We start from the raw sequence: 25,982 nt of genomic DNA, 5'->3' as shown, positions 1-25,982 counted from the left end.
TACAATAAAAGATAATTAAATACTTTAATGGGAAAAGTTGTCTTTCTAATTGTTGCAATAATACCACTTAAGTTACAGAATGATCATTCTGTATACTTGCGTAAAATAATTTCTTTTAAAATAAGGCTTTGTTTTCAGTGTGTTTGAAATAACAAGAGTTGGCTGGAACTGACAGCTTTTGGGGGGGGGGGGGGGGGTGGTTTTTTTTTTCTTATACTAGTGCTTCCCTAGTATCTTCAGCTTACGCTGTCTGAATTTCCCAGCTGCTCCAGCTCTCCCTCCTTTGGTCTTTCTGATCCTCCCATGCGTGCTCTTCATACCAAACTGGGCAGAAGAGGGGAGGGGATGCTCTCCTTCCCACCCCTCGCCCAGCTGAGAGGTTCACCCTGGTTGTGTCCCTTTGCAGCATCCCATCACCTTTCTGTGTGCTGTTCAGAAATCTCCTTCCACCATGGAGTCCCTGAGCCCATCATCTCTAGCCAGTGCAGGATTTTGTGCTGGTGTGCTGTTTAATCAAGTGGCATTGGGGACCTGAGGAGCACTTTACATGATGTCTGATCTCTAGGAGCCACAAAAATAGGTTTTTATAGCTTACTGATCTTGCAAGACCAGAAATTTGAAGAACTGTTAGGTTTCCTGTATTTTGATGACTGAATTTAATTTACTGACTCTGTATTTTAGATATGGTAATATGAGATTGCTGAACTAGTCAGGTTATTGGATTTGAAGGGTTTAGCACAAGAAGTAGAACTTGCTTTGTCCATGTGATCTGTGTACATTCTAGTGATGCTGTTATAGCCTCTCACTGTTGTGATGGGAGAGCTACAGTGTTTCTTACTAAGGTTTCTTTGTTGCACTCATCATTTCCCGAAGGAAGCCTCATGTTGGTTAAACCTTAATACTAATGCTTTTCTGTCATCACAAGCATGATTTAACAGGGTGATCTGACACCTTGTAAACCTTGGACAGGCCAAGTTCTTTAAGGGAACAGCTGAGAAGGTGCTTCCAGAACAGGCAGCTGGTTTAAGTAACAGACATTGTGCACAAGGTAGAATTAGAAAATTTGTGCAACTACAGCTTGCTAGAATATTTTCTATATACAACATAATGTAAGTCTTCAGATTGTATCGGTTCTGACTTTGGTCACAGTCAGTGCTGCAACATGGCACTAGCATGAACATTAATCAGCAACTAAAGTTTAGACCTGGTTCCCTGAGGACACGGACTTGGAGTATGGAGAACTGGGGCGGGGGGGGGGGAGGGCGCGGTACTGTTACTGTAGAAGGCGTTGAGGGGGCAGGTCTTCACAAGTAAACTTCCTACAACCTTATTTTTAAGGCAGACTTTTAAGCCAGATCATACGCTTGCCCTCTTTGTACTTGTAGAGCCCTAAGTACACCACTTCTGTGCTACGGAGTTCTCGATTTGTTACAGATGTACATAAAGGGTATCATACGTCTCCCCTGCGAAACAAGCATTTCTGCTATTGCAAAAAAAGTGCCTGGTTCTAATCAGGGAGATATTCAACTAATGAGTAGCCAAGTGATCCTGCTTGCATTAAGGCAGTTCTTGGGCATAGGTGAACTGGACTGGCTTCCTATTTTGCCTACAGAAGTTTTAATATGCTTAACATTTATCCAATACCAGCAACTGAGGTAGTCTAAATACCACAGCAGGGACTGATTAGCTTTTTCAGATCACTGCTTTTATTCGCTGTTTGCAAAGAGGCTTAATCCAGTGCTGGAGATCAGGCATCCCACTGTGCTCGTGGGTAGCTTTCTCTCACTCTTTGTGTTCACAGTGGCAGAAATTAGTGAGGAGTCTCCTCCTGCCTCCGACTTAAAAGCTCCAACATAGTGGGGTTTGTAGTTGTTCTTAGGAGTGTTTAATGGACAGTGCAGAGAAACTGTAATTGGGGTTTCTGCTTTGCAGCTTAATATCTGGGCACATGATAAATGCATCAGTGTAATAGCATGATGATATGTGATCCATTTACTATGTTGAATCATTTTAATCTCCACATAAAGCTTGGGAAATTACTCAAAACAATTCTAAACATTTCTTTTTTTAAAGCACAGTAGATGTTTCCCAGCAGATTGCCTGTCCACCCAAGCAGAGGACGACAGCTGCCTCTGTGGTTCTCAGTATTGCTTTTAGTAATGTAATGATGTTGAAGTTCAGTAAATACACTTTTCTAGTAATCATTCAGATGAACATTTACAAATGTAGAATTCCCTCCCCCTCCCGCCGTGCTGAGCTGTCTTCACTGAAGTTACCAGCAGTGGCAACTTTTTATTTGAAAGTCCACATTTCTGAACTTTTTTTTATCAAGCATCAAGCCTTGCTGCTATTATATTGCTAAATGTGTGTGTCGCAGGGCTTGGTGGTACTGGAAATGTTGGGCAGTGAGGAGAGGTGTGGACTGGAGTTTGTGTTTCCATGTGGCTTACTTCAATAAAAATAAAAACAATAAAAAGCTGGCAGTGGCCTAGCTCCTGACTTCTGTTCAAATATTTCATCATTGCAGAGACAGGAAGATCTTGGCATCTAGAACAGATTTGTGAAATAAAAGGGAAAGAAGTTCTGTTGCAAACAAATATGAGTGACTCCAGAACAAAAGAGTGGTTCATAGTTCCTTTCTATCAAGTGCCCTAATGTTTCAATGCCATTCCTTAAAAATATCCATTATTGCACGTGTTAATATTATGTGATTTCAGTTTAATCAGTTTCACCTTCCATTGAAATTTCCCACAAGTACTCTGTTAGAATTGTGTGTAAATGTAAGTTTTTTACATTTACTGATGATGTACAAAAGTGTCAGAAGATTCAGAAAATGGTTTCTGAATACATTTCAGTGTTTAGTGTGGGCTCCTTTCATACCTCCTTGCACTTTATACCACTATGATTAATTTTGCTAACAAGAAAGGGAGACTACAATAGCTACTGATAGATTTATTTCTCTTTAATATTTTTCCTTACAAAGAACTTTTTGTTTCCATAATAGAAGGGATTATATTCCTTAAGACTGATATATTTTAATAGGAACTCACAACTTTTACTACTTAAAAATAATTCCTTTCTTTGTTTCATGAATTAGAAACAATGAGGAGAAGCTGAAGTCTGCCCAAGCCAGGTGTTTCTTGTTGGCAGCCTGCTCCCTAATGACTCTGGCTCTCATACAGCAGCTGCCTGCTAGTCTCTTTTGTATGGCCTATTGTTGCTGCACACCCCTCGTTAATACACATGCTGCCCGGGGCAGACCCTGAGAATGACATCAACTTGCTTATCTTAGAAACCTCCGAACCTGATGCAGGGTGGGGAGGTTGCCTTGCATCTGCCCGGCCAACTAATTGTGAGCTCTGCGGGTCGTGATTGGCTCCGCGTCCGCTCAGTAATAGGTTAAGCAAAGACATTGCGGGTCCATCTGTTCGTCCATTCATTGTTCTGCTTGCTTGCCTGAAGTCTGCAGCTGAAATCGTGTTAAGGAGTTGCTTCTGGAACAGCTACAAGAAACCAATGTCTGTGTGTTTTCCAGCGAACGTAAGTATATGGGCTTCTCTCTGCAGAAATGGGACGTTTCACCTTTCTGGTGTTTCAGCATATCAGTTTGCATTTGGACAACGTAGCTAGCATGTGTGTCAGCTGAGATTTGCACACTTTGGGTGTCTCTTGGAAAAAGAGAGAAAGAAACAGTTATATCTGAAGACTTAAGTATATTAAAGAGCAATGATCTCACCCAGTGAGTTGTATTAAGGAACTTTCAAAAGCATCAGTAATGGTGTATTTCCCAGAATTTGAAAATGATAGGCAGTAGTCATCAACAGAACAAATTCTCCTCTAGCCCCCTGGGGAGAAGAGGAGGTTTCAACTTTAAGTTATAGGTTTTTACTGTATGTTGCAAATAAGCTATTATTTACTTTAATTTGTGACTGGTAGAAAAAGCTTTTAAGAAAAAAAAAAATCAAACACCTTTTCCATTATACCATACAATGGGTGAAATTTCCTGTGTTTGTGAAAATAGGAAGAGCTCCATTGTGGGCTTATCTGAAGATACTGTAGTGCAAGATAGAGCACTAGGATGCTCTCAGATGGGAACATGTTCCAGTCAAAGGTTTTGTGGTTTGCAAACTATTCATAAGTGTGTCGGATCTAGCCTGGCTATTTTTGTAAAGTTTCTAATCTGTTTTGTTTTATGTTTTGAGTTCAGATGTTAGGCTGAAGAACAAACACTGTATACTCCATGAGCCTGTGTTCCAAGGATCCTGTAAAGAAAAAATCAAAACAAAGACCTTCATATATCAGTTGGGAGGGAAAGAGAGCATATAAAAGGGTTAAAAAGAGGTTTGCATTTCTACCACATGCCCTATTGTGTGAACATATGCATGAGTCTATTGAAAGTTTTCAGAAGATGGGCAGGCCACCAGTTGCTGGTCTCCTGCAGTTCCAGTAGACATCTGTTGCCCCAGAGCATTAACCAATCTGTTCAATGGGACATCCTTCCTTTGTTGGATAGAGTGATGCAGACAACAGCACTCACTGAAATACAATGGTAATTAAATACATAGAAACTACAGCAGTAGGTATTTATTACATATTCATTATTTTATTTGCATTGTTGCAGTATCTTTATCATTTGGATAACTGATATGTTCATTTTTTTTTCTTTTCTGATCAGTTCTGCACTTCTGTTTGTGACAAGTAATGACAGTGTTTCAACAAACTGATTTCAGTATTTTCCATTTTGTGTTTAGAAGACTTAGAAAAAGTCTGCCTTTGTGAAAACATGTTGAACTATTTCTCTGTAGAATGTATCTTCAGAAACTTTTGACGGTCTTTTGAGAATACACAATTTCTGTTATACTGTGCCACATGACACACTATTTTATTCCTTGTTATTTTCCTCTGTGAACTACATTTGCATTAAATTGCTTTTCTTATGCTCAACTGTAAGTGGGAATAATGTCAATACACATTAAAAGGTTAGATGATCTACTTGCCCACATCCCTTTGAGAAATATTTCTGTTTTGTGTGAAAGTGAATTAATAGGCTGATTATCATTAATGGTTAGTGGTGGAAAATAGTGGTGACTTCTAAGAAACGGGAAAAGATCGCACTTCTACAATGTGGTAGCACAGTGCTCATCTGGAGTATTACATTTATACTTGATAAATATCTTTGACTCAGCAATACAGTATTTTAAGCCTTTAATAGTGAACCCAGTGTGAGATACTATAGTTTTAAACAGGCTATAGTTTAAACTTATGTTGTCATAACTGTGTCTAAACTGGGAGTTACCCGTTTTATTAACTTTTCATAAATACAATTCTATTATCAGCTGTGGTGAGCATAACCAAAAGTTGAAGACTTCCTTGACAAGATTTTTTTTGGCTGATTTTTGTTTGGCTCTCAGAATTCATAGAAGATATTTTTCTTAGCTATACTGCATTGTATCAGTAAGCATAATTTAAAACCATATGTGCATAATGAGAGTTCCCTGTAAGTGAAGAGTTCTTATCTGATGTTACTTCTTGGATAAACGTGACCTTTTCTGGTTTTCATGAGCTTCATTGTCCTATATATAGGTACACTAGTGTTTATTTGGAATACAAATTCATTCAAATAGACTGTCTGGCACGTTGCTCTTCACTAACCGAATCAAGATAAAATAATCAATGAATCTCATAAAGGACATCATGTTGGGAGCTCCAAAGTCTAGCATTTCTAAGAGATGCTGCTGACCACAAATACGGTGTACAGAGTTCACAGACGTTGTAAACATTTTTCTGAAAATTAATACAGTTTGCAGGCAGGGTTTAGGCCAAATGCTAGGAATAACGTACTGCTTATGCAAAACTATTTCAGAAATCTTACCTTGGGTTTACAGTGTAAACATCATTTTAACTACCCTTTTAAAGCAATAGTATGGTGACTATATACTATCTGTGGCAGGTTTTAAAGCTGCTTCTCTTATTATTCTTTAAATAGTTTCTGAAAAACAGAAGAGTTCTGTGCAAGAGGAGCAATTGTATATTGGAGCAAGATGGAGATTGACAGGAGACTTAAAGCAGATAGATGTGAGGCTGATTATGTATACATTCCCAACAATGGACAAAGCTCAGTTTATGGTCATTTTTCATATGCAGTTGATGTGCAAATCATCTAAAGTATGTTTCATATAATGCCTGATCTTCAGACACATTCATATGCTAGTGACTTCTTTGAATCCCACTGGAGGGTGTTACAATTGTAGTTGCTGTAAAGCACTTAAACTTCAAGGAAGGAGTGATTGGAGAATGTCTTAAGTATTATTTTAACTAACACTAAAAAAAAAAAAAATCCTCTTTCTGATCTATGCACTTCAAGCTTTGTTTACTCCATGCTGTTAATATGCAACCTCCTCTTCCCCCCTTCCAAAAAAATCCCTCCCTCTATTTTTAGTTCAATACTAAAATGACATTTCACAGTACACGGATTTAGTCAGTGACCCATTATCTCCCTGTATTCTGCGGCAGCGGTACATGAGCCAGCTCAACTTTTCAGTCCAGCTTAAAAGTGTTGCCCATTAACTAGACTTCCTCGAGTCAGAGCAGATTGTGGGGTTGGTGGAACAATGATGTCGGGGCTTCCAGATCGGTTTGGCAGCTGCATTGTTCTCCGAGGGGAAACCAGACGCACTTAAGTCCCGCTCTCTTTCATGGGCTTTTGTTCATACCAAATTATTCTTTTGCTGTGCTAGTATTCATGATGGTATGTTAAAGGAGCGCATCCTAGCAACTAAAGGCTGGTTGCTAAGCAGCCTCACTTCCAATAGCAGTTTCTTGTTTGAGATTTTTTTTAAATTTTTTTTTTTTGTGTGTGTGTGTCAGTTCTGTGAAGACCACAGTGTTGTTTTTTTAACTGTATCCTTTTATTGGGATATTGTTGTGATTTGTTACTAGCACTATGCTATCGAGTGCATTACGTTAGTTAATAAATCACTGTGTGTAAAGGTTCATTTCCTAAATTCTTGTTGTGTTTAATCTTTGGTGTTGCTTGAAATCCTAAAGATTTGAGTTAAAAGAAAATAATATTCATTGATACGCTGCCTAAGAATTACAGCCCTACTGCCTTCTAACAAGATCAGATCTAAATAAAACTTTAGAGTTTTTTCTTTCCTATCAGTCTTGCCTGGATTAAGGTGTTGGAGATTAAAATGCTGATGATAGATTTATTTATTTATTCATTTAAACTATAGATGCTTAGGTAAAGTAAGTTTTAGGCAAAGTAACCGAAAAGCTCCACCACAATGGTGATGTCTTAGGACTCAGCACCTATAGAGTTTGCTTTTACTGAAACGCAGATTGGATTTTTTCCTTGATTCTCTCAAATCTTAAGCCTGGATGAATTTCTTCTGTGTGTACTCTCAGTTCTTTATCCCAAGAAGAAGAAAGTACACTGTATTTTAAAAATACTGGTCATTCTTCAATGCTAACCTGTAAGGGGATGGGAGAGTTAAAGTATTTGCTGACAGAGATTTTGGCTGTTTGTGAGACATACCTGTAATTTGTATTCGTATAGATCAAGAGAGTCTGTTTGACATTATGTTTTTTCTCAGTATATGCTCCTTGATAAAATTTGGGTCTGTTGAGTTCAAGTGAAGTCCTTTGCCTCTATATCTTGCCTTTATGTTCTGCTTTGCAAGATGGAAGTGTGAAAGAAGTCTTTGTTTCATAGTCTTCCCTTAATGTAAATTGTTCTTTTTCATGGTAACCTTGCAGTACAATTGGTCCATATGGTCCATTTTTATCTATGAGAAATAATTTATCTTTTACTTCTTTTATTGAAGCAGTTAGCAAAGATTCCTGTTTAAAAGAATGAAATAAGGGGAAGAGGTAGCAATTTGCCTTTAAATGTAGATTGTGGAAATAATCCTTGTGATGAAATGCGTTGCTAACTTCTATATAACTACTGTTATGCAAAATTCCTCCAGAAAAAATGATGTGGTGAGTGTGTGAAATCCAGAACGCTGCAACTTTTCTTCTTCCATTCTTCCTATGTGACTTCTATCTCTCTGTCTCTAGTTTTGATTCAGCAAAAGGTTTGCACAAGTCTAGTCTAAGAGTTGAAATCAGCTTTTAATTTTGTTGCCTTGTTGGCTTGATGAATGGTCTGTTGCAATTGGTGCAAAGACTTCCATTGGCTTTATTGGCCATTAGATCAATCCATGTCTCTAAATGCTGTATGTGTTAGTAAAGAAGCACTTTCTTGAGAGCAATTAGTCTTTCTTGACTTGATTATAACTTTATAAGGGAATTCAGAAGTACTTTGAGTGTATTCAGTTGAACTGATAGTGTCTTTTAAGGCAAATACATTTTTATTTAATCATGTTTTCTGTTACTAATTCATTTTATGTGTTATGATGCCTTATATTTGTCTAATAAGCCAGATAATCTAGTACTAGGCTAATTTCTTTTTTTTTTTTAAACAGAGAGTTTAAGGTATTTAGTTTAAAAAGCTTTTCTAGTGCTTGTATGTTATAGCTGCATTTTTTTTTCATTGTTACGACACTGTCTTAAGCTAGAAGAAATAGCTCAATTCCTTTAAATTGTGACCAGAATTCTGCCTCTGCCTTACAGTAAACTTGCAGTGTTTGGTTTCCTATTCTTTCATAAACCCATTTCTAGAAATGTTTAAGTAAAAGCATTTGATATACTCAGAAAACAGATGATCAGTTGTTTATCTACTTAGCTATGGATGTTCCTTAGGAAAAGTTTTTCCCAAAAAAAGTTTTCCATGTTAAAAAAAAAAAAAAAGTTGTATTTATGTGTTGAGAGAGAATAAATACAGTTCTGAGGAAGCAGCAAAAAATTACAAAGCAAGTAATACGTGTAACCAGTTGCAACGTTTTTGTTCTCTTTTTAGGAATACGGAACACTTTATATTCAGGAATACAAGAAAAACAGCAAAGTGGAGTCAAGTACATGCAGCAGCTTCATGGGCTTGAAGGATCATCTGGGGCATGACTTAGGCCACCTTTATGTGGGGAGCACTGGAACACAAATAAATGCAATTGTACCTTGGTCAATGGCGGAGAAGCCAACGATGGATAAGGTTAATTCTAGGAAAGAAGATGTAGATAAGGAAGCATCTGAAGAGACTTCTGGAAGCTCCAGCTGTGACTCTGAAGAAAGCACAAATTCTGATAATGATTCAGAGAGACTGAATAATTTTGTATCAGAATCACATTTATTGCCTAAGACTCACCGACAGCTGTGCCGATCTCCTTGCTTAGAGCCTCATATACTAAAAAGAAATGAAATCTTGCAAGACTTTAGCATAGAAGAGGCTCAGATAGTACCTAAAGAAGTCAAAAAGCCCCCTGATGTGGTGAAAGAATATCAAACCAAACTGGAGTTTGCACTTAAGTTGGGTTACTCTGAAGAGCAGGTTCAACTCGTACTAAATAAACTTGGTACTGATGCTTTAATAAATGATATTTTGGGAGAACTTGTCAAACTTGGGAATAAAACTGAGACTGATCAGACTGTAACTAATGCTAACACTAGTGTAATGTGTGAAGCATCTTCCATAGAGTCTCAGAGGTCAGAGTCTCCACTGCAGGAGGATGTGACAGAGGATGGTGACAACCTGAGGCCAATAGTTATTGATGGCAGCAATGTTGCAATGAGGTATGTGACCGTGAAGCTTTTGCTTTTATATTTAAATAGAAACAGAATGACCTTGTCCTGTTCAAGCACTGATGTTTGGTATAATAACCTAAAACTGTATGCAGATTCTCTCGCGAGCATCTTTGTCGACCACACAGTATATCAATCTTGTAATCAGGCTAGAGGTCTGTAAGAGTTCAGTGGTTTGTACTCACTGTTAGAACAACCATAGATTAATGCCAGTCTTCCTTTGTAGGCAGCTATAAAATCTCTCCTTCCCACTGCCAGTCTAGTACTTCATTAATTTTTGGTAGGCACCATTGCTATGGGCAATTTCTGTATCCAGTTACATACAGGAAGTTAAAGCAAATGTAAGATTCCTTAAGACTGTAAAATAGTGATTTAGAATTAAGTGGCTTAAGGGGTACTTCTCCTTGGTAGACTATTCTGTAATTGTAAAATTGGTCTTGGTTGTCAGATTTGGAGTTAGTTTTTATTGCCATTAATTCCTGAGATTACTATGCTTTAGACTTTCACTTACATGCCCACAGATAACACATTTATCTACAGCATTCACCCATCCTGACCCCATCATCTAGGTGTATAGTAAGAATCTTGTCTATGGGGAGGTGAGAGGTTCATGCTTCATTGGTGATTAGAGGGAGAAGGAAATGGCAGACACACATGCTGAGAGATGGAATTTTTATGGCTATCTAAATAATTAAATGATAAATTGATTAGTAACTAATTGGGTAACTCATAAGGTTTATTTGATTACTAGCACCATGATTTAGAAGGTCAGTTTTAGTCTTCTGATGACTTGATGTGGTTTTCATTAGCTTAGTAATAAAAGTTCATACAAGACATTTCTGGGCTAAAGGCCCAGGGGTTTTTTAGCTCCTAATCAAGTCAATTACCTTTAAATGAGGCTTTTTAAAACAAAATTAAATACAACTCTTATTTACGCCAATATAATAGTTTTTGTTTATTTAAGTAGATGTGTTAGCCCATAAAGCAAGGATGTTACTTCTTTGTAAACGGGGTATTCCTGTGAATTCTTTCTACCTGATGTGTCGTTCCTAATCTTTCTGTTCAACTTGAGCTGTAAAGGAAGTATGTCCAGTTGAACAAATACTATTCTGGTACTAACCAAGAAGTTATCCAGACACTTCTAAAATGGGTTTGGATTGTATTTCACATAAATCCAAAACAGTTGTGTGTTAGCTAGTTAGCACAGCTCAGACTTAGTGGGTGGACTTAGGGTCAACTTCTCCCACGAACTGCGCTGAACACATTCCTGAAGTAGCTTGAGATCAGTCACTTTTCCTTAATGTTTATTCAGCTATTAGCATAAATATTTAGGACCTGCCTTCCTATGCTCAATTTACTTTCTTGACCACCTACATAAAATGAGCCAAATAGGAATGCATGCTATGCATGCTACACGGCCTTAAACCAGATTAAATCTATTAACATAACAGTCTTTCTGTATCCAAGAATCAAATTAACAGATCTTTACTTGTTTTATACCAAACTTAACCACAGAATCATTCAGTTTGCAAGGACTCTCTGGAGATCTTCTAGTCCAATCCCCTGCACAGAGCAGTGTCAATGTCAAGTTGGGTTTCAAATGTCTCCAAGGTTGGAGACTTGACATATTCCCTGGTCCAGTGTTTGAATGCCCTCACTGTAAGAAAGTTTTCTTTTTTTATGTTTAAACAACATTTCTTGTATTCCAGTTTGTGCACGTTGCCTCTTGTCCTCTCACTGGACACCAGTGAGAAGTCAGTTTCCATCCTCTTAATTCCCTCCCATCGGATATTTATACACATGGATAAGATCCTCTCAGCCTTCTTTTCTCCAGTCCCAGCTCTCTCTGCCTCTCCTTGTATGACAGGTGCTCCAGTGCCTTGGTTAACTTTGTTGTCCTTCACTGGTCTCTCTCCAGTTATTGTCCATGTTTGTTTTATACTGGGGAGCCCAGAACTGAAGCCAGCACTCTAGATGCGACTCATCAAGTCTGAGCAGAGGGGAAGGATCACAGAGATTACAAAGATGCTGTGAGGCTATGCAGGGCAGAAATCAGGAGGTCCAAAGCCCAGCTGGAAATTAATCTGGCTTCAGCAATCAAAGATAACAAGAAATGTTTCTATAAGTATGTCAATAGCAAAAGAAAGACCAGAGAGAGTCTCCATCCCCTGCTAGATGCTGAAGGAAACTTGGTAGCAAGTGATGAGGGGAAGGCGGAGGTACTCAATGCCTTCTTTGCCTCAGTCTTTAATAACAAGACTAATTGTACTGAGGGAATCCAGCCCCCTCAGCCAGATGATAGAGACTGGGAGAACGACCCCCCTGCAATCCAGGAGAGAGTCAGTGACCTGCTACATCACATAGACACACACAAGTCTATGGGACCGGATTGGATACACCCGAGGGTGCTGAAGGAGCTGGCTGGGGTGCTCGCCAAGCCGCTTTCCATCATTTACCAGCAGTCCTGGCTGACCAGGGAGGTCCCGACAGATTGGAAATTGGCCAATGTGACACCCATCTATAAGAAGGGTCGGAAGGATGATCCGGGAAATTACAGGCCTGTCAGCTTGACTTCGGTACCCGGGAAGCTGATAAAGCAGCTCATCCAGAGTATCATCTTACAACACATGCAGGACAACCAGGGGATCAGGCCCAGTCAGCATGGGTTTATGAAAGGCAGGTCATGCTTGACAAACCTGATCTCCTTCTACAACAGAGTGACCTGCTTATTGGATGAGGGAAAGGCTGTGGATGTAGTTTACCTTGACTTTAGCAAGGCCTTTGACACCATTTCCCACAGCATTCTCCTGGCGAAACTGGCTGCTTGAGGCTTAGATGATCGCACGCTTTGCTGGGTAAAAAACTGGCTGGATGGCCGGGCCCAAAGAGTTGTGGTGAACGGAGTTAAATCCAGTTGGAGGCCGGTCACGAGTGGTGTCCCCCAGGGCTCGGTTTTGGAGCCACTCTTCTTTAACATCTTTATTGATGATCTAGACGAGGGGATCGAGGGCACCCTCAGCAAGTTTGCAGACGACACCAAGCTGGGTGGGAGTGTTGATCTGCTCGAGGGTAGGGAGGCTCTGCAGAGAGACCTGGACAGGCTGGAGCGATGGGCTAAGGCCAACTGTAGGAGTTTCAATAAGGCCAAATGCCGGGTGCTGCACTTGGGTCACAACAACCCCCAGCAGCGCTACAGGCTTGGGGAGGAGTGGCTGGAGAGCTGCCAGTCAGAGAGGGACCTGGGGGTGTTGATTGACAGCCGGCTGAACATGAGCCAGCAGTGTGCCCAGGTGGCCAAGAAGGCCAATGGCATCCTGGCTTGTATCAGAAATAGCGTGGCCAGCAGGGACAGGGAAGTGATCTTGCCCCTGTACTCGGCACTGGTGAGGCCGCACCTCGATTACTGTGTTCAGTTTTGGGCCCCTCACTACAAAAAGGACATTGAATGACTCAAGCGTGTCCAGAGAAGGGCAACGAAGCTGGTGAAGGGTCTGGAGCACATGTCCTACGAGGAGCGGCTGAGGGAACTGGGGTTGTTTAGTCTGGAGAAGAGGAGGCTGAGGGGAGATCTCATCACTCTCTACAGCTGTCTGAAAGGAGGTTGCAGAGAGCTGGGGATGAGTATCTTTAACCAAGTAACAAGCGATAGGACAAGAGGGAATGGCCTCAAGTTGCGCCAGGGAAGGTTTAGACTAGATGTCAGGAAGTATTTATTTACAGAACGGGTTATTAGACAGTGGAATGGATTGCCCAGGGAGGTGGTGGAGTCCCCATCCCTGGAGGTGTTTAAGAGTCGGGTCAACATAGCGCTGAGAGATATGGTGTAGATGGGAACTAGCAGTGTTAGGTTAATGGTTGGACTAGATGATCTTCAAGGTCTTTTCCAACCTAGTTGATTCTGTGACGTGCTGGCAATGCTTTTCCTAATGCAACTCAGGAGGCTGTTGGCCTTCTGTGCTACAAATGCACACTGTTGGTTCGTGGTCAAGCTTGGTGTTCATGAGAACCCCAAGGTCCTTCTCTTCAGAGCTGCTTTCCAGTTGGTTGTCTCCCAGCCTGTTCTGATGCCTGGTGTTAACCCTCCCCAGGTGCAGGATTGGCATTTCCCTCTGTTGAACTTGCTGAAGAAGTACCTGGTTGGCCCATTTCTCTACCCTGTCAGGTTCCCTCAGAATGGCAGTACACCCATCTGGTGTACTCCTCCCAGTTACGTGTCCTCTGCAAACTTGCTAAGGGTGCGCTCTGTCCCGCTATCTAGGTCACTAACAAAGACATTAAGCAGTGCTTGCTCCAATATCAATCCCTGGGTACGCCAAAACTGATTGGCCTCCAGCTAGACTTTATGCCACTAATCATAACCCTTTGAGTGTAGCAGTTCAGCCAGATTTCAGTCCACCTCTCTGTCCCCTTAGCTTGCCCACACTTCATTAATTTGTCAGTGAGGATGTTATAAGAGACAGTGTCAAAAGCTTTGTTAAAGCCGCAATAAACAGCATCCACTGCTCTCCTAATCTACTGAGACAGTCATCTCACCATAGAAGGCTGAGTTTGGTCAAGCGTATTTCTGCTTCATAAATCCACGTTGACTGTTCCAAATCACCTTCACCCAGTCTACGTAATTTGTTAGGAAAGGGCTTCCAGGAGGATTTGCTCCATCACCTTTGCAGGGATCAAGGTGAGGCTGACCAGCCTGTAGTTCCCTGAATTTTCCTTCTTGCCTTCCTTGAAGATAGAAGGGATATTTGCTCCCTTCTAGTCCTTAGGAACATCCCCAATCACCACAACCTTTCAAAGATTACTGAGAATGGCCTCACAATGTCATTAGCCAGCTCCCTCAACACCCTTGAGTGCATCCAATCAGGGCCCAGCAACTCGGGAATGTCCCATCTCAGTGTTCTCTAACCTCCACTGAGGGAAAGGCTTGTCCTGTCATCTTTGCCCAACTTCCTGCACATCATGGTGAACCAATCTTGAGCTTGGTGGAGGTGATCCTTGAAAATCAACCAGCTCTCCTGTGCCACTCTTCTCTCCAGGGTCAAATCACATGGAATTCTGAACAGGTCAAAGTCTGCTCTCCTGAAGTCTGGGGTTGTGATCCTGCTTTTTGCCTTGCTCTTTCTTCACAGGATCCTGAATCCCACCACTCACAGTCACTGCAGCCAAGGCTGCCCCTGACCTTCACATCTCTGACCAGTTCTTCCTTGTTTGTAAGCATGAGGTCCAGCAGGTTCCCTTGTTGGATCCTCAGTCACCCATGTTAAGAAGTTATCATCAATGCACTCCAGAAACTTCCTGGATTGCTCATGCCCTGCTGTGTTGGCCAGCCTATTGGCAAAGACACTTCTGCTCTGCTTTTGGTCAGCCAGTTGGCGAAGATGCTTTTGTTCTGCTTGGTCAAGTGGATCCTACTTTTTCCTAGAAATCAGTCCTTGATTATGAAAGTCAGTCCAATGTTTGTAAAAGATGAGTCCCTGTTGCTGACACCAGCGGTGCAACCAATTGTTTACTGGTGGGATCTGTCCTTTCCCCTTCAAGAAAATAGGTAATAGTAAATAAGGACTTTAAATACTTAGAAGGAAAGATTTCAGCTTTTACATGTAAAAGAGCAATGTTCAAAGCAGTGGGGGAGATACAGGAATTCACCTGCAGTTCAGACAATCTTGTTCAAATTTCTGTGTCTAAATGTCCAGGGTCCTGTTACGAGTAACTAACTATAAATTGGCACAGTCTATTCTTTTCTTTCCACTTTGCTTTTCCAAGCTGTGGCAAATGAGTTCACTTTGGAGCTGCTAAAGGGAAATGTGCCTGTGCCCTAAGCAAGACTGTAGATAGTCTTTTGAGAGATGTTCTTGGGAGCGCTCTCCTACATTCTCACAGAAATGGGTAGCCTCTGATCTATATTCTTACTCCCATGTTGTAATACATGTACTTGATGATACCATTTACTATTAGAATTATTCTAGGTAAGAACTGCTAATTTGCCTTTAAAGGATGTATTTGATTGGAGGGTGGAAGTTGAGGTAGGATTTGGGGGAGGAAGTTTTGTGGAGAAGGTTTTGGTGAGTGATGTCCAGTAATAGAAGTTGGATGAGACAGCTGTCCTCTTCTGGAAGAATCAAACACTGTATGCTGCCCTGTCTCTCCTTTGTATGACTAAGTAAGGTTGAGGTTTTACAAGACTAACAAGTGGCACAAGAGTGCCTTACTTTCAGCCTCGCTTCTATCTTACTGCCAGGGATGCTTTCCTACCTGCATCTCATCTAGTGACTGTACAGCTGCAAAATTAGTTGATTCAGCTTCCTAATTCAGGGGAAAAAACAAGATCAGAAAGGATTGTTTTTCCATTAGACCTGTAAATGAAACATGATATTTTTGTGGTCGGGAGGTCAGCTAGGTCTGACACAAAGGAAGAAGGATGTGTCTGTGTGACTGGATATTCATATTTGTGTAACTGGTTGCATCTAGTCATCTGATGGTGGGTGGATTTGTGAGTTCCTTGAGGGCAGCACAGAACAAGGTTTGGTCCAGAATAGCTTACTCTGGCCAGCCAGAGCCAACATGGTCTAGTCTGGTAACTACTCCTGTTCCAGACAAGCTGCTTTAGCAAACTGTAGTTTGTAGTTTCTGCCTTTTGGTAGTGCTTGGAAAGCTTTTCTTATACTTTGAGATGGCATTGCTTGTCATTTGTGCTTTAAACTGAAGACAGTTGATCAGATGCATCTGTGTATTTCAAATGTAAAGCTCCAATATTGGCTAAAGAATATGAATTGGTTAAAGTTTTTCCAAAAAAAGCAAACCCCCTCTTTCAACTGAATAGCAGAAGCGTGACTTTTGCAGGCTGTGACTTGAAGAGTAGCCATTTAATTTTTGTGGGATACTTCAAATCTGGTCTTGTTCTTTCATTATTCTAGCTTTCACACACAAAGCCTTTTGTTAGAACGCTCTTACGGATGAGACCAGTTTTTCCGTATGTGTGTGTAAACTTAAAATCAGAGCTGAACAGCAAATTAGATAATCCCCTAGAGCAGCTGTGGAGCTCTTGATAGACACTTGATGAACTAAGGGATAGGACCCAGGATTCAGGCATGCTGACATGACTGAGCAGTGGCCTGTGTTGACTTTCCAGGGAACTGTGTAGCAATAACCCAGCTTCATATGGTGGGGTTCTTTTGCACGTAGATGATGATGTTGTAATGTAAAATCTTCACTTAGAGTTGTAGTCCATGCAGGTAAGACAGACATTTGTCCACTGACATAAAAATGCACTCAGGACCTTATTTAGTGTAAACTGCACAGCATAGATACTAGAGAGGTAACGCATCTCAGTCAATAGTAGTTCTGTATCCCTATGTGATGAGATTTAAACTACCCTAAATTTTACCTTTACGTAAACTGAGGTAGGCAAAGAAGGTGGTCTCTGCCCATCTAGCAACAGCAGATCATCAGCTCTTCACCTCTACATCTGTCTGTTCTCCAGAACTGGACCTGCTCTTCATGCACCTCAAGCTTCCTCAGCTGAGCCTCCGCAGTCTGGAACGGAGAGGAGAAGGTCCTGTTTCTCCATGAGGCAGCAGAGGCAAGGTTTTGAGGTTCTCTTTATCCCTTCATTTTTAAGATTGCCCTTTACTGCTGAGGTTGAGAGAGAAGAGCTCCTGAAGAGAGAAATATACTGCAGCATATTTGCACAGTCCTTTTCCTTTGTTCGTCCTTTTCAAGGATAAGGTTGGAATGCTGAAAACTGCCTAAAATCGGTTATTGCCATGATACTTCTCTTTGTTGGAATCAAAGTCCAGCTTTTGCCGCCAAGAAGCAAGGAATAAGAAACCAGAGTTGTTGGCTACAAAGACAGTGGGAAAACTAATTATTTTATTCATTTGCTTCCATTCCATATTTGCTAGTTTTCACTGCCTACCTTGGGTGCCTTCAGACTTTCTTTGCTAATAGAAAAAAAGAATGAGTTTCAAATTTTATGTAAACGTAAATAAAACTTCATGTTGAAAACATATAGGCAAAACAGAAGTCTGTTGTGCTTACAGAGAGTGCAACACGAAGATAACATCTCTGTTTAGGCAACTGAGTTTTGTCCCTGTTCAGTAACCGTGAGGCAGGTCATTTGGCCATAGTAAATGGTTTGCTGATATTTTGTCTACAAAGAAGTTTTTCCACAACTGCAAATTGTGTCAACGAAAGGATGGTTTGATTGTCTTATCTGTGTCATATGTAGTTTTCATATGGCAATTTAATTGCATATGTATTCTAACAAACTAACTATTTAGCTGCATAGCCTCTTCTCAGATTGTGTGTTGCTGAGCTTGGTAGACACGACTGTATCGTGGTGCCTTGATTCAGATGTTCATTTTTCAGTGACACTGGCTGTCTAGTTTCTTAAGTTATTTTGAGAAGTCACTTTAAGGAATAGATAAAAATATTTTTCCAACAAGTAATGATCATGTGGATAGAAGCTGGTCACTGGCAGCTTTGAGCATAACTTCTCTTTGCCTGTTTTGACCCCTGACTGCTGAGTGCGTGACTCTTGCTTGGTCAGACACCCGCATGCATGCCTGGCTGGTGACCGCACTTGCCGTGCTCCGCAGAGTGCCCTCGTGCTGGAAGCCCTACAGACAGAAGATGTTTTGAAAGACGTTACAGCTTCCAAGGCTTTTTTTCCTTCGAAGACCTCAAAGCATTCAAGTAATTTGTCATGGGGTAATGGAAAAAACCATTTGGGAACTGTTTCATCTGCTTCGTGTCGGCAGCAAGATATATAGATAGATATATATATATATATATATAAGGAGCAAATACAGGACTGATAGAAGGCCTGGGTTACTGAGAAATGCTTTGGGACAAATTATTTCTGTGATTAGGAAATTAGCAGAGCTTTAAAAAAAAAGATGAGGCTAGTGACAAAACCAGGCTGCCAGGCTAATGAGTCACTAATATGGTACAGGGTGGAAATTCTTATGTCTCTATGCTATGGACTGAACACCATTTTCCTCCTATGACATGGTAGAAGAAGAGACCTTGATAACTCTGAATTTACCAGGCGGATCTGTGTTTTAGTTTTGTTATTCTTGTTTTTAATCAATATTTTTTTACATGGGAGTACCTTGATGTGTCCAGATTTCAGTTGTATAAAAACCTGTGTGTGTATTGCAACAGACATTATTGTAGACCTCAGCTCTAATGTCTCTTGTCATCAGTGTGTATGTTTTCTGTAGCTTTCAAAATCTGAGAGCTCTGTGTTGGTTTGAGTATTGCATTAGAGCACACCAGAAGTGTTGCAACTATTCTAAGTAGTCAGTGTTTTAGGAGTGTATACCACAAGTCTTTTAAAGACAGTCACTTGAAAATCTAATTTGGGGGCTAGGAAGGTAACAGAGAAATGAAAATGTTCTCATCAGATGTTTTACCACTTTCTAACTCTCCTAGCCTAGAAAATTTTGATTGATTCTTGCTCAGGAAGTGTTATACTACCTTTTTTTTCATTTAAAAATAAAACCACAGCTATCAACAGGCTAAATATAAAAGTGGTGGTGAAAAGAATCATTCATGCATGATATGAAAGAGAAATAGATATTTTGTAAGGAATATACTTTATTTTCCTTCAACTAAGAGTGGAAGATTAAACATAGTCAGCAAGCAGACCCACAGCAGTATACACCAATGTCTCACCCAGGGCTACAGCTGTCATCCTGACTTTCACATAGTTCTAATAATTGGGAAGATATTTTTTTAGAGAAAGTTTCTTGACAAAGAAATACAAACATTTCTCCTCTTTTTCTTTTTCCTTCTGATTAGTTGTCAAAGTCAGAAGAAGCAGCATGATTTCAGTCTTTTCACCATATGATGTATCATAAAGCTGATGAAGCACAAAGATCACAAAAAGGAGAGCATCAAATCTGCATGACAACAAAACAGAAGAAAAGAACAAATTTTAATTGCACATCTTTTTCACAGACTTTCTCACTAAATATTTAAATTTCTTGAAATTTGTATCCACTCAGATACCAGCTTAGGCATGTGTCTGAAAAGGAGTGGAAAAAAATGTGAAGATTTATATGAGCTATAAATCCACTTGCTCAGCAATGCAGAAAAGCTAGCATGTATTGTAATGCATTTCCCATTACTGTTTCATAGCATTTATTTAAAATTTATGTTCTGGATGAAAGAATTTTAATAGTCTGTATTAGGCAAGAGAAAACTAAGGAGCTGAAGTGCCTGGTCCTCCCCCTGCCTTTAAAAGCGTGGCTTGAATTCCAACCTGATGGAAAGCAATAGGCAAGAATGTCCCATTTCTTTCAGAAAGGCCAGGATTTCATTCCAGAAATGATCTCTCAGGCTTACGGGAAGAAACATACTGTTACTAAAACATAGTCTAACAAAATGCTTGTTCTCTGTCAGGAGTGAAAAGTAGTTTTATCCATTTGAAACCATGGAGATTGTTTAGAGTAATAACAGTACAGTGATTCCACTGGAATTTAGTAGCTGGAACAAGCCCTTCCTGACTGTTTTAAAATGGATTGCAACATGTTTATGGTTGCACGTGACCCGCTGATAGCATGAACAGTAACTTCTTGTATCAGGCTTTGCAAAGGAGGCATTATGGCTGCCCACTGGGTATTGAATGAGCACCATGTGCCCTGATTTTGTGTCGCAGAGAGATGTAATACGACTTGCCATGGCTGGAAATACTATTGGCCGTTTTTTCTATGAATGTGTGCATGTGCATTTTAAAGATGACATATCTGAGTGTGATTTGGTTTCCCATTCCTGGGAAGTTTGGAAATACATGAAGATACTACTCTTTCAGCCAAACAAGCACAGGAATAGTTGTATAGTATAAAACAAAGCCTAGAAAAAATAGTGCTATATGGTTTATTGTTACAGTGTTATTACCGTGTAACAGTGTATTACATGATATTGTCATACAAACCAGGGAATGTATTATTGCAGAAGCCTATAACCATAGCTAAACAAGATATTGAGATACCTAGATATCTTGCTGTGACAATGTTCTTAGTGTAACCCTATAGGCACAGAAGATGGACTTAAAGTATCCTTGGAGTACCCTGTGCCAGTTAAAATCTACAAATGTGTATGATTATGTTTCTAGGTCCTGGCTCCAGCATCATTAGAAGAGGAAGGAGTACAGTTTCTTATTTAAATCCAGATAATGGCAGTGAGCTCTTTTTTTCCCCTCTCCACACCCCCCACACCCCCCCTCTTTTTTTTTGTTTGGGGCCTGTGACCGTCAGCACAGCCTCTGCTGAGGATGGTGCTTTGTGAGAGGTGTTAGCCATGACTTGTTCTCTCTGAACACCTAGACACAGGTGAACGTGTACACCACCTTCTTCACAGGCTTCTGGAATCTGAACACTGTTTCAAAATTTTTCTCACTTTTACTGTGGCACTTCATCCATTGCACAATTACTCAAGCTCCCTCAAACCATCAAGGAACATACAGCAGTGCTGTGTTTTAGAAAGCTGGAAACACTTAAGTACTTTAAAATGGTCCTACTAAAAGAAAAAAGTTTGTAATTTTTTGTATTTTTATTTACCACAAAACATGCAAGCAGGAGGAACTTTTAGGATCCCTGATGCTATCCATCATCATATTGTCCCCTTCACAAATCACTCCATAGTGAAAGAATTGTCTTACCTTTCTGGAAAGCAGATTGTGGCATACCTGCTATATGCAACAAGCCAGCCAAGTGAAAGGTAACAGCTTGCTGCCATGCCCCTGTGTTTCTTCTGCTGCATAGAGCTGTGGGGTTAGGAGAGACCTCACAAAACTTGCTCATCTCCTCCTGTGCCTGGAGAACCCAGACTGGCCCCAGAGGAGCTGTCTGACTTGTTCTGCGAAGTGTCTGGTGAGGACACTACCCAAAATCCATGGGCAGACTGTCCCACCGATCAGTTAGAAAGCTTTTTCTAACGTACTGTTTAACTGTTCTTTATGCTAGTTAAGGACTTTTCTGTCCTTACTCAGTGGGACTATGGTGGGTTGGCTGCGGCTCCCCCCACCAGCAGAACAGGGGAGAAAACAGGAGGAACAGGAGCAAGAAAACTTGTGGGTCAAAATAATGACAGGGAAGTCACTCACCAAGTACTGTTGCATAACAAACAGACTCAGCTTGGGGAATTTAATTTAATTTATAGCCGCTTAACATAAATATTTAGTTACTGATTCAGGTATTAGGAAACAAAAAAGACAGACATTAAAATACTTAGGGGGAAAGACATGTCTCCTTTTCCCAGGCTTGCTTCACTCCAAACACCTGTCCTCTTCACTTTCTTATCACAGCTTCACTCCAGACACCTCTCCTATGCCTTGTCCTGGCTGCAGGTGACACTCAGTCCCTTCAGAGAGGCAGGGGGGTTGGAATCAAGACATCGCAGTTTTTCTCTGCTGCTCCTTTCTTCTTGCACTTTTCCTGTTCCCCACAGGCTGCAAGTCCCTCTGGGGGTGTACCTGCTCCTCATGAAGCACCTCCTCTAGCCCTGGTGTTCCCTCATTCCCTTCACCTCCACTGTTGAGCTGGGTACCAAAACTTTTCCATGGACACCCAATGATTGCTGTCTTCTATTTTAATTGCCTTCTGTATATTAAAGATTGTTTTGTTCATCCACAGGCTGTCTTTTCTCTCCAGATTAACTAAATGCACTTCCTTCAGCCTTTCCCCATAAGTCTTGGTTCACTTTCTTTTGGATTCTTTCCAGTTCATCTGTGTCTTTTGTAATATGTTGTGCCCGAAACTGGATGTAGAAGTTGGCTGTGGACTCTTTTGCCTTTAGAAAATTACATAATTGCGTCTTTTGCCTTACCTCAGACAGTTATTGCACAATAGATGCACCTCTTCTGTTTTGCTTCTGTCTGATCGGTTTCTGCTTAACTGTCTCACCACGGCTTTTTTAATATACAATTAATTTCTTCTTCTGAAGTGCAGTACTAAGCAAATTCTTTGTTTTGTCATGTTGATTTTGGACAGTCTCTCCAGTTTTTCTAATCTGTCCTGAAGAGTGCCTGTCATCCACTTGGGCTTGGAGACCACCTACTCTATCTTTCCCTGTTCAGATGGGACCTCAGAGTTCCTGCAGCAGGGATCTGCTGTCTCTTCCCCTGCGGTCATGCACACTGGCACTCAGTACTCATCTGCTGGCATTTCCTAAACACATTGCACTTTTTCATGTTGGTATTTCAGGCCTCCTGCTTTCCCTCATCAAATCTCTGTGGTGCCTGTTACACCCTGTACTTTTGGATGGGCTATGAGGATTTTTAATACTCCCTACTTATATTTTTCATTACTTGCAAATCTGTGTATATAGATATTTGGGCAAGGCTCAGACTGACTCCCGGCTGCCTTTAGAAACCACAGAGCAAGTGAAGAGCGTGGCTTTGAGATCTGCGTTTCGCTGTGCTCTGTTTACAGTCATAGAAAAGCAAAGTCATATAATAAGGAATTTTAATGTGTTTCAGCCATGGAAACAAAGAAGTATTTTCCTGTCGAGGAATCAAATTGGCGGTAGACTGGTTTTTGGAAAGAGGCCACAAGGATGTTACTGTGTTTGTGCCAGCATGGAGGAAAGAACAGTCAAGACCTGATGCTCTTATCACAGGTAAGCTCTGTTCCACCTTCGCTGGTTTGTTTGATGCTTTGCACAGCATTCTACTGCTCAAATGAACAAATCTTTAGAAATGAAAGACTATAATAGAAAGTATCTTTGGTGCAGTAACTTCATTGTGATCTTCAGGAAGGAAAAAGGCAAAGCAATGCCGTCCCCAAGTCTTCCTGTTCTGCTCGCCTGATAAATTTTCCATTAACATTGCTACTTATTTCTTGAAGAATGTAATTGCCATTTTTTAAATCTGTTACGCCCATGTAGCATTGGCAGTGAAGAGGTTTGTAGTTAGTGATTCGCTGGGTGATCTAGTAGTGAGCAGATTCTGCCAGGCTGGCCTGTCTGTCAGTCACCTGCTGTGAGTCACTGCCCATGCTTGGGGTTACGGGAATTGTCCTGACAGAAAGGGAACGGTTCCCCTTTTCATCATTACTATTAGCAAGTGAGACAGCTTTTGAAAATTTTAATTCTGAACATGTTTATCTAGGAAAAAAAAAAAGGTGTAGAGGTTTTTATTTCTTGATCAGACTAATTGATTCTGTATGAAGGCTGGAGAGTCATCCTCCTTCTGCCCTAAAGTTGAAGCAGAGGAGAATTCGGGGTTAAAAAAACCCCTAGAATTTAGGTGGGAGGGGGAATTAGGGTTTTTTGGGTTGTTGGGGTTTTTTTTAAATATGGCTACCTTTAAAGGGAGGGGAAACTTTTGAGAGTAGTAGCTATGCTTCTAATAGAGTATGGAAGCATGTTTTGATTACCATGTGCATTTTCAAATATCTGGAAGGATCTTCACAACATTTCATTTGCTTAATTTCTACTGGAATATATCATGTTGATGCAAGAAAATATTTGGAAAGCTGCTGTTCTCCCCTCATCACAGGCACCGTGGAGCCTTTCTCTTGAAGCCTTTCTCTTTCACTGTACTAGTGTTTGAGGTATGAGAAGACCATTGGCTACGTAATAAAGATTTGGCTATTTAGAAATAAATTGTGACATCTACTAGAGCTATGGATAGGGCTAGAAGCCCCAAAAGGAGTTTCAAGAAAGTAGCAAGATTTAGAATTGACCAGTTGTCTAGCAATGAAAAATCAGTTTGATATGTGTCATCATGGACCCTGAAAATGGGAGGAAGATCAAAGAAGCTTATTGTATCTTCTGTAAAACAGGTTCTTCAGTTTTCTTATCAGGATGCAGGGAACCTGTTTGCTACCAGTCTTGTGAAATACATTGTGCTGACACTCCGTTTCCAGAGATGTGCACCTGAAATATGTGGCCGCTTGAAATTTTGAAAAAGTCTTAGATGACTAACGTGAAGATGGTTCTAGACTGTTGATATTCATGAGAAGCTTCTTGGACTAAACAACAGCTGCATCTTTCTTTTTATTACTTATTAATCACCACATGGCAGACATTTTTTATTATTTCTTAGTGGGGGAAAAAGATCACCTTCCATCACACTCTTATTCATCATTTTCCACATGGCAAGGGGGGATTACAAAAAGATTGGATTTAATTTAAAATCTTGTGCACATTCTACTAAGTGGATAAATGCTTTTATCAAATATATTGCTTATATGTCATATTAATGCCTATTTCTTCCTGTTGGAGTCTTTTTTTTTCTCTTAGATGGAACATGTTCCCTGTCAAGTTTCTTGTGCTACAAAACAGTTGAGTTATTTGAGATCTCAACTGTTATTAAGAGGCATGACTCATATTCACTGCACAAGCATCTTCTGCCACTTTAGATGTTGCCTAGCTTTTTGTTTATTTTTCTTTCACAGCTTGTCTGTTCTGAGGAGATTAACAGCTAGGAGAATCAACGCAAGGGGTATGTGCCCCAGTGCTGGGTACAACCTACTTGGTAGTCTGAACCCATCTTGTAAAGCTCCTTGAGATCTCCAGGTTCCACACAGAGAAAGAGAAAATGTTTTTGGATAGGTGATTGACAGACTGTGTAGGACAAGAAGGAATTAAAAATGTTAAACATGCTTATTTAGCGGGATTAAAGAGAGATCTGTTTGGATTTGATAAGACCTTATATATAAATTTGTAAACCCTTCAAGGAAAGATACATTCTGAACTAGTACCGGAGGTAAAAAAACCAAAACCAACAACCACATTTGCTGGGGGTTACAAGATGACATCAGAGGTCCTTTTAGGGGATGCTGTTAATGTTTGTGAAGAGTCTGAGTGTTTGTACAGAACGTTGTTTTTTTAGTCCTGAGTACTAGTAGCAAGCCTTTCTCTTGATGGGCAGAGACTTCAGTGAGACAGACCCATTAACATGAGCTACTGGAATTATTTCAAAACATGTTTCTTGCTGGGTACCACAAAGAGATGGAAGGAAGAGGTCTGTCTTTACCAAGGGGTTCAGTTATGGGAAACCCTTGGCTGTACTTGGATGATGCCCTCCTATTCACTGAAATGTTCAGCAGTGTTTAAAACCACCCCTTCAACCATAGGAGTTTTTCACAAGCATTTTGATAAGTACTGTTTCTTTAGAGCCACAGCAACATGAACAAGGTCCCCTGTGTTAGTCTTAGAGAAATGGAGTGGAGCAGGAGGTTTTGATTTGTTTGTGGGTTTTTTTGAAAGTATTGCCAGTTGACTGCTGACTGTAATTTCAGATATCATATATCAGACACATTCTGCTGGACTATAACCATTTAAGACATGTTTAGTCC

General features: G+C 40.5%; 2 protein-coding genes across 4 annotated transcripts in view; one reads left to right on the top strand and one right to left on the bottom strand.

Moving 5' to 3' along the window:
• The window catches only part of ZC3H12C (zinc finger CCCH-type containing 12C), a 46,569-nt gene that overhangs the window by 11,280 nt on the left and 9,307 nt on the right, over window positions 1–25,982 (top strand). Inside the window, exons 1-3 of one of the 2 annotated variants that reach the window (XM_074816091.1) lie at window positions 4,466–4,549; window positions 8,903–9,669; window positions 23,159–23,298. In XM_074816091.1, the coding sequence (XP_074672192.1) occupies window positions 4,547–4,549; window positions 8,903–9,669; window positions 23,159–23,298 (910 nt within the window). In that variant the 5' untranslated portion in view covers window positions 4,466–4,546. Of the gene's footprint in view, window positions 1–4,465; window positions 4,550–8,902; window positions 9,670–23,158; window positions 23,299–25,982 lie in introns of those variants that run through there. The other variant, XM_074816092.1, reaches the window with a different exon arrangement.
• Window positions 19,358–25,982, bottom strand: part of RDX (radixin) — a 72,822-nt gene continuing 66,197 nt past the window's right edge. For both annotated transcript variants that reach the window (XM_074816093.1, XM_074816094.1), the window contains one exon: window positions 19,358–19,580. In XM_074816093.1, coding sequence (XP_074672194.1) covers window positions 19,391–19,580 — 190 coding nt within the window. In that variant the 3' untranslated portion in view covers window positions 19,358–19,390. The remainder of the gene's footprint in view (window positions 19,581–25,982) is intronic.

This window comes from Strix aluco, chromosome 2 (assembly GCF_031877795.1).
Source record: "Strix aluco isolate bStrAlu1 chromosome 2, bStrAlu1.hap1, whole genome shotgun sequence".
Classification (NCBI taxonomy): domain Eukaryota; kingdom Metazoa; phylum Chordata; class Aves; order Strigiformes; family Strigidae; genus Strix; species Strix aluco.
Note: the sequence above shows the minus strand (reverse complement) of the source record. Positions and strands in the feature narration are given on the sequence as shown.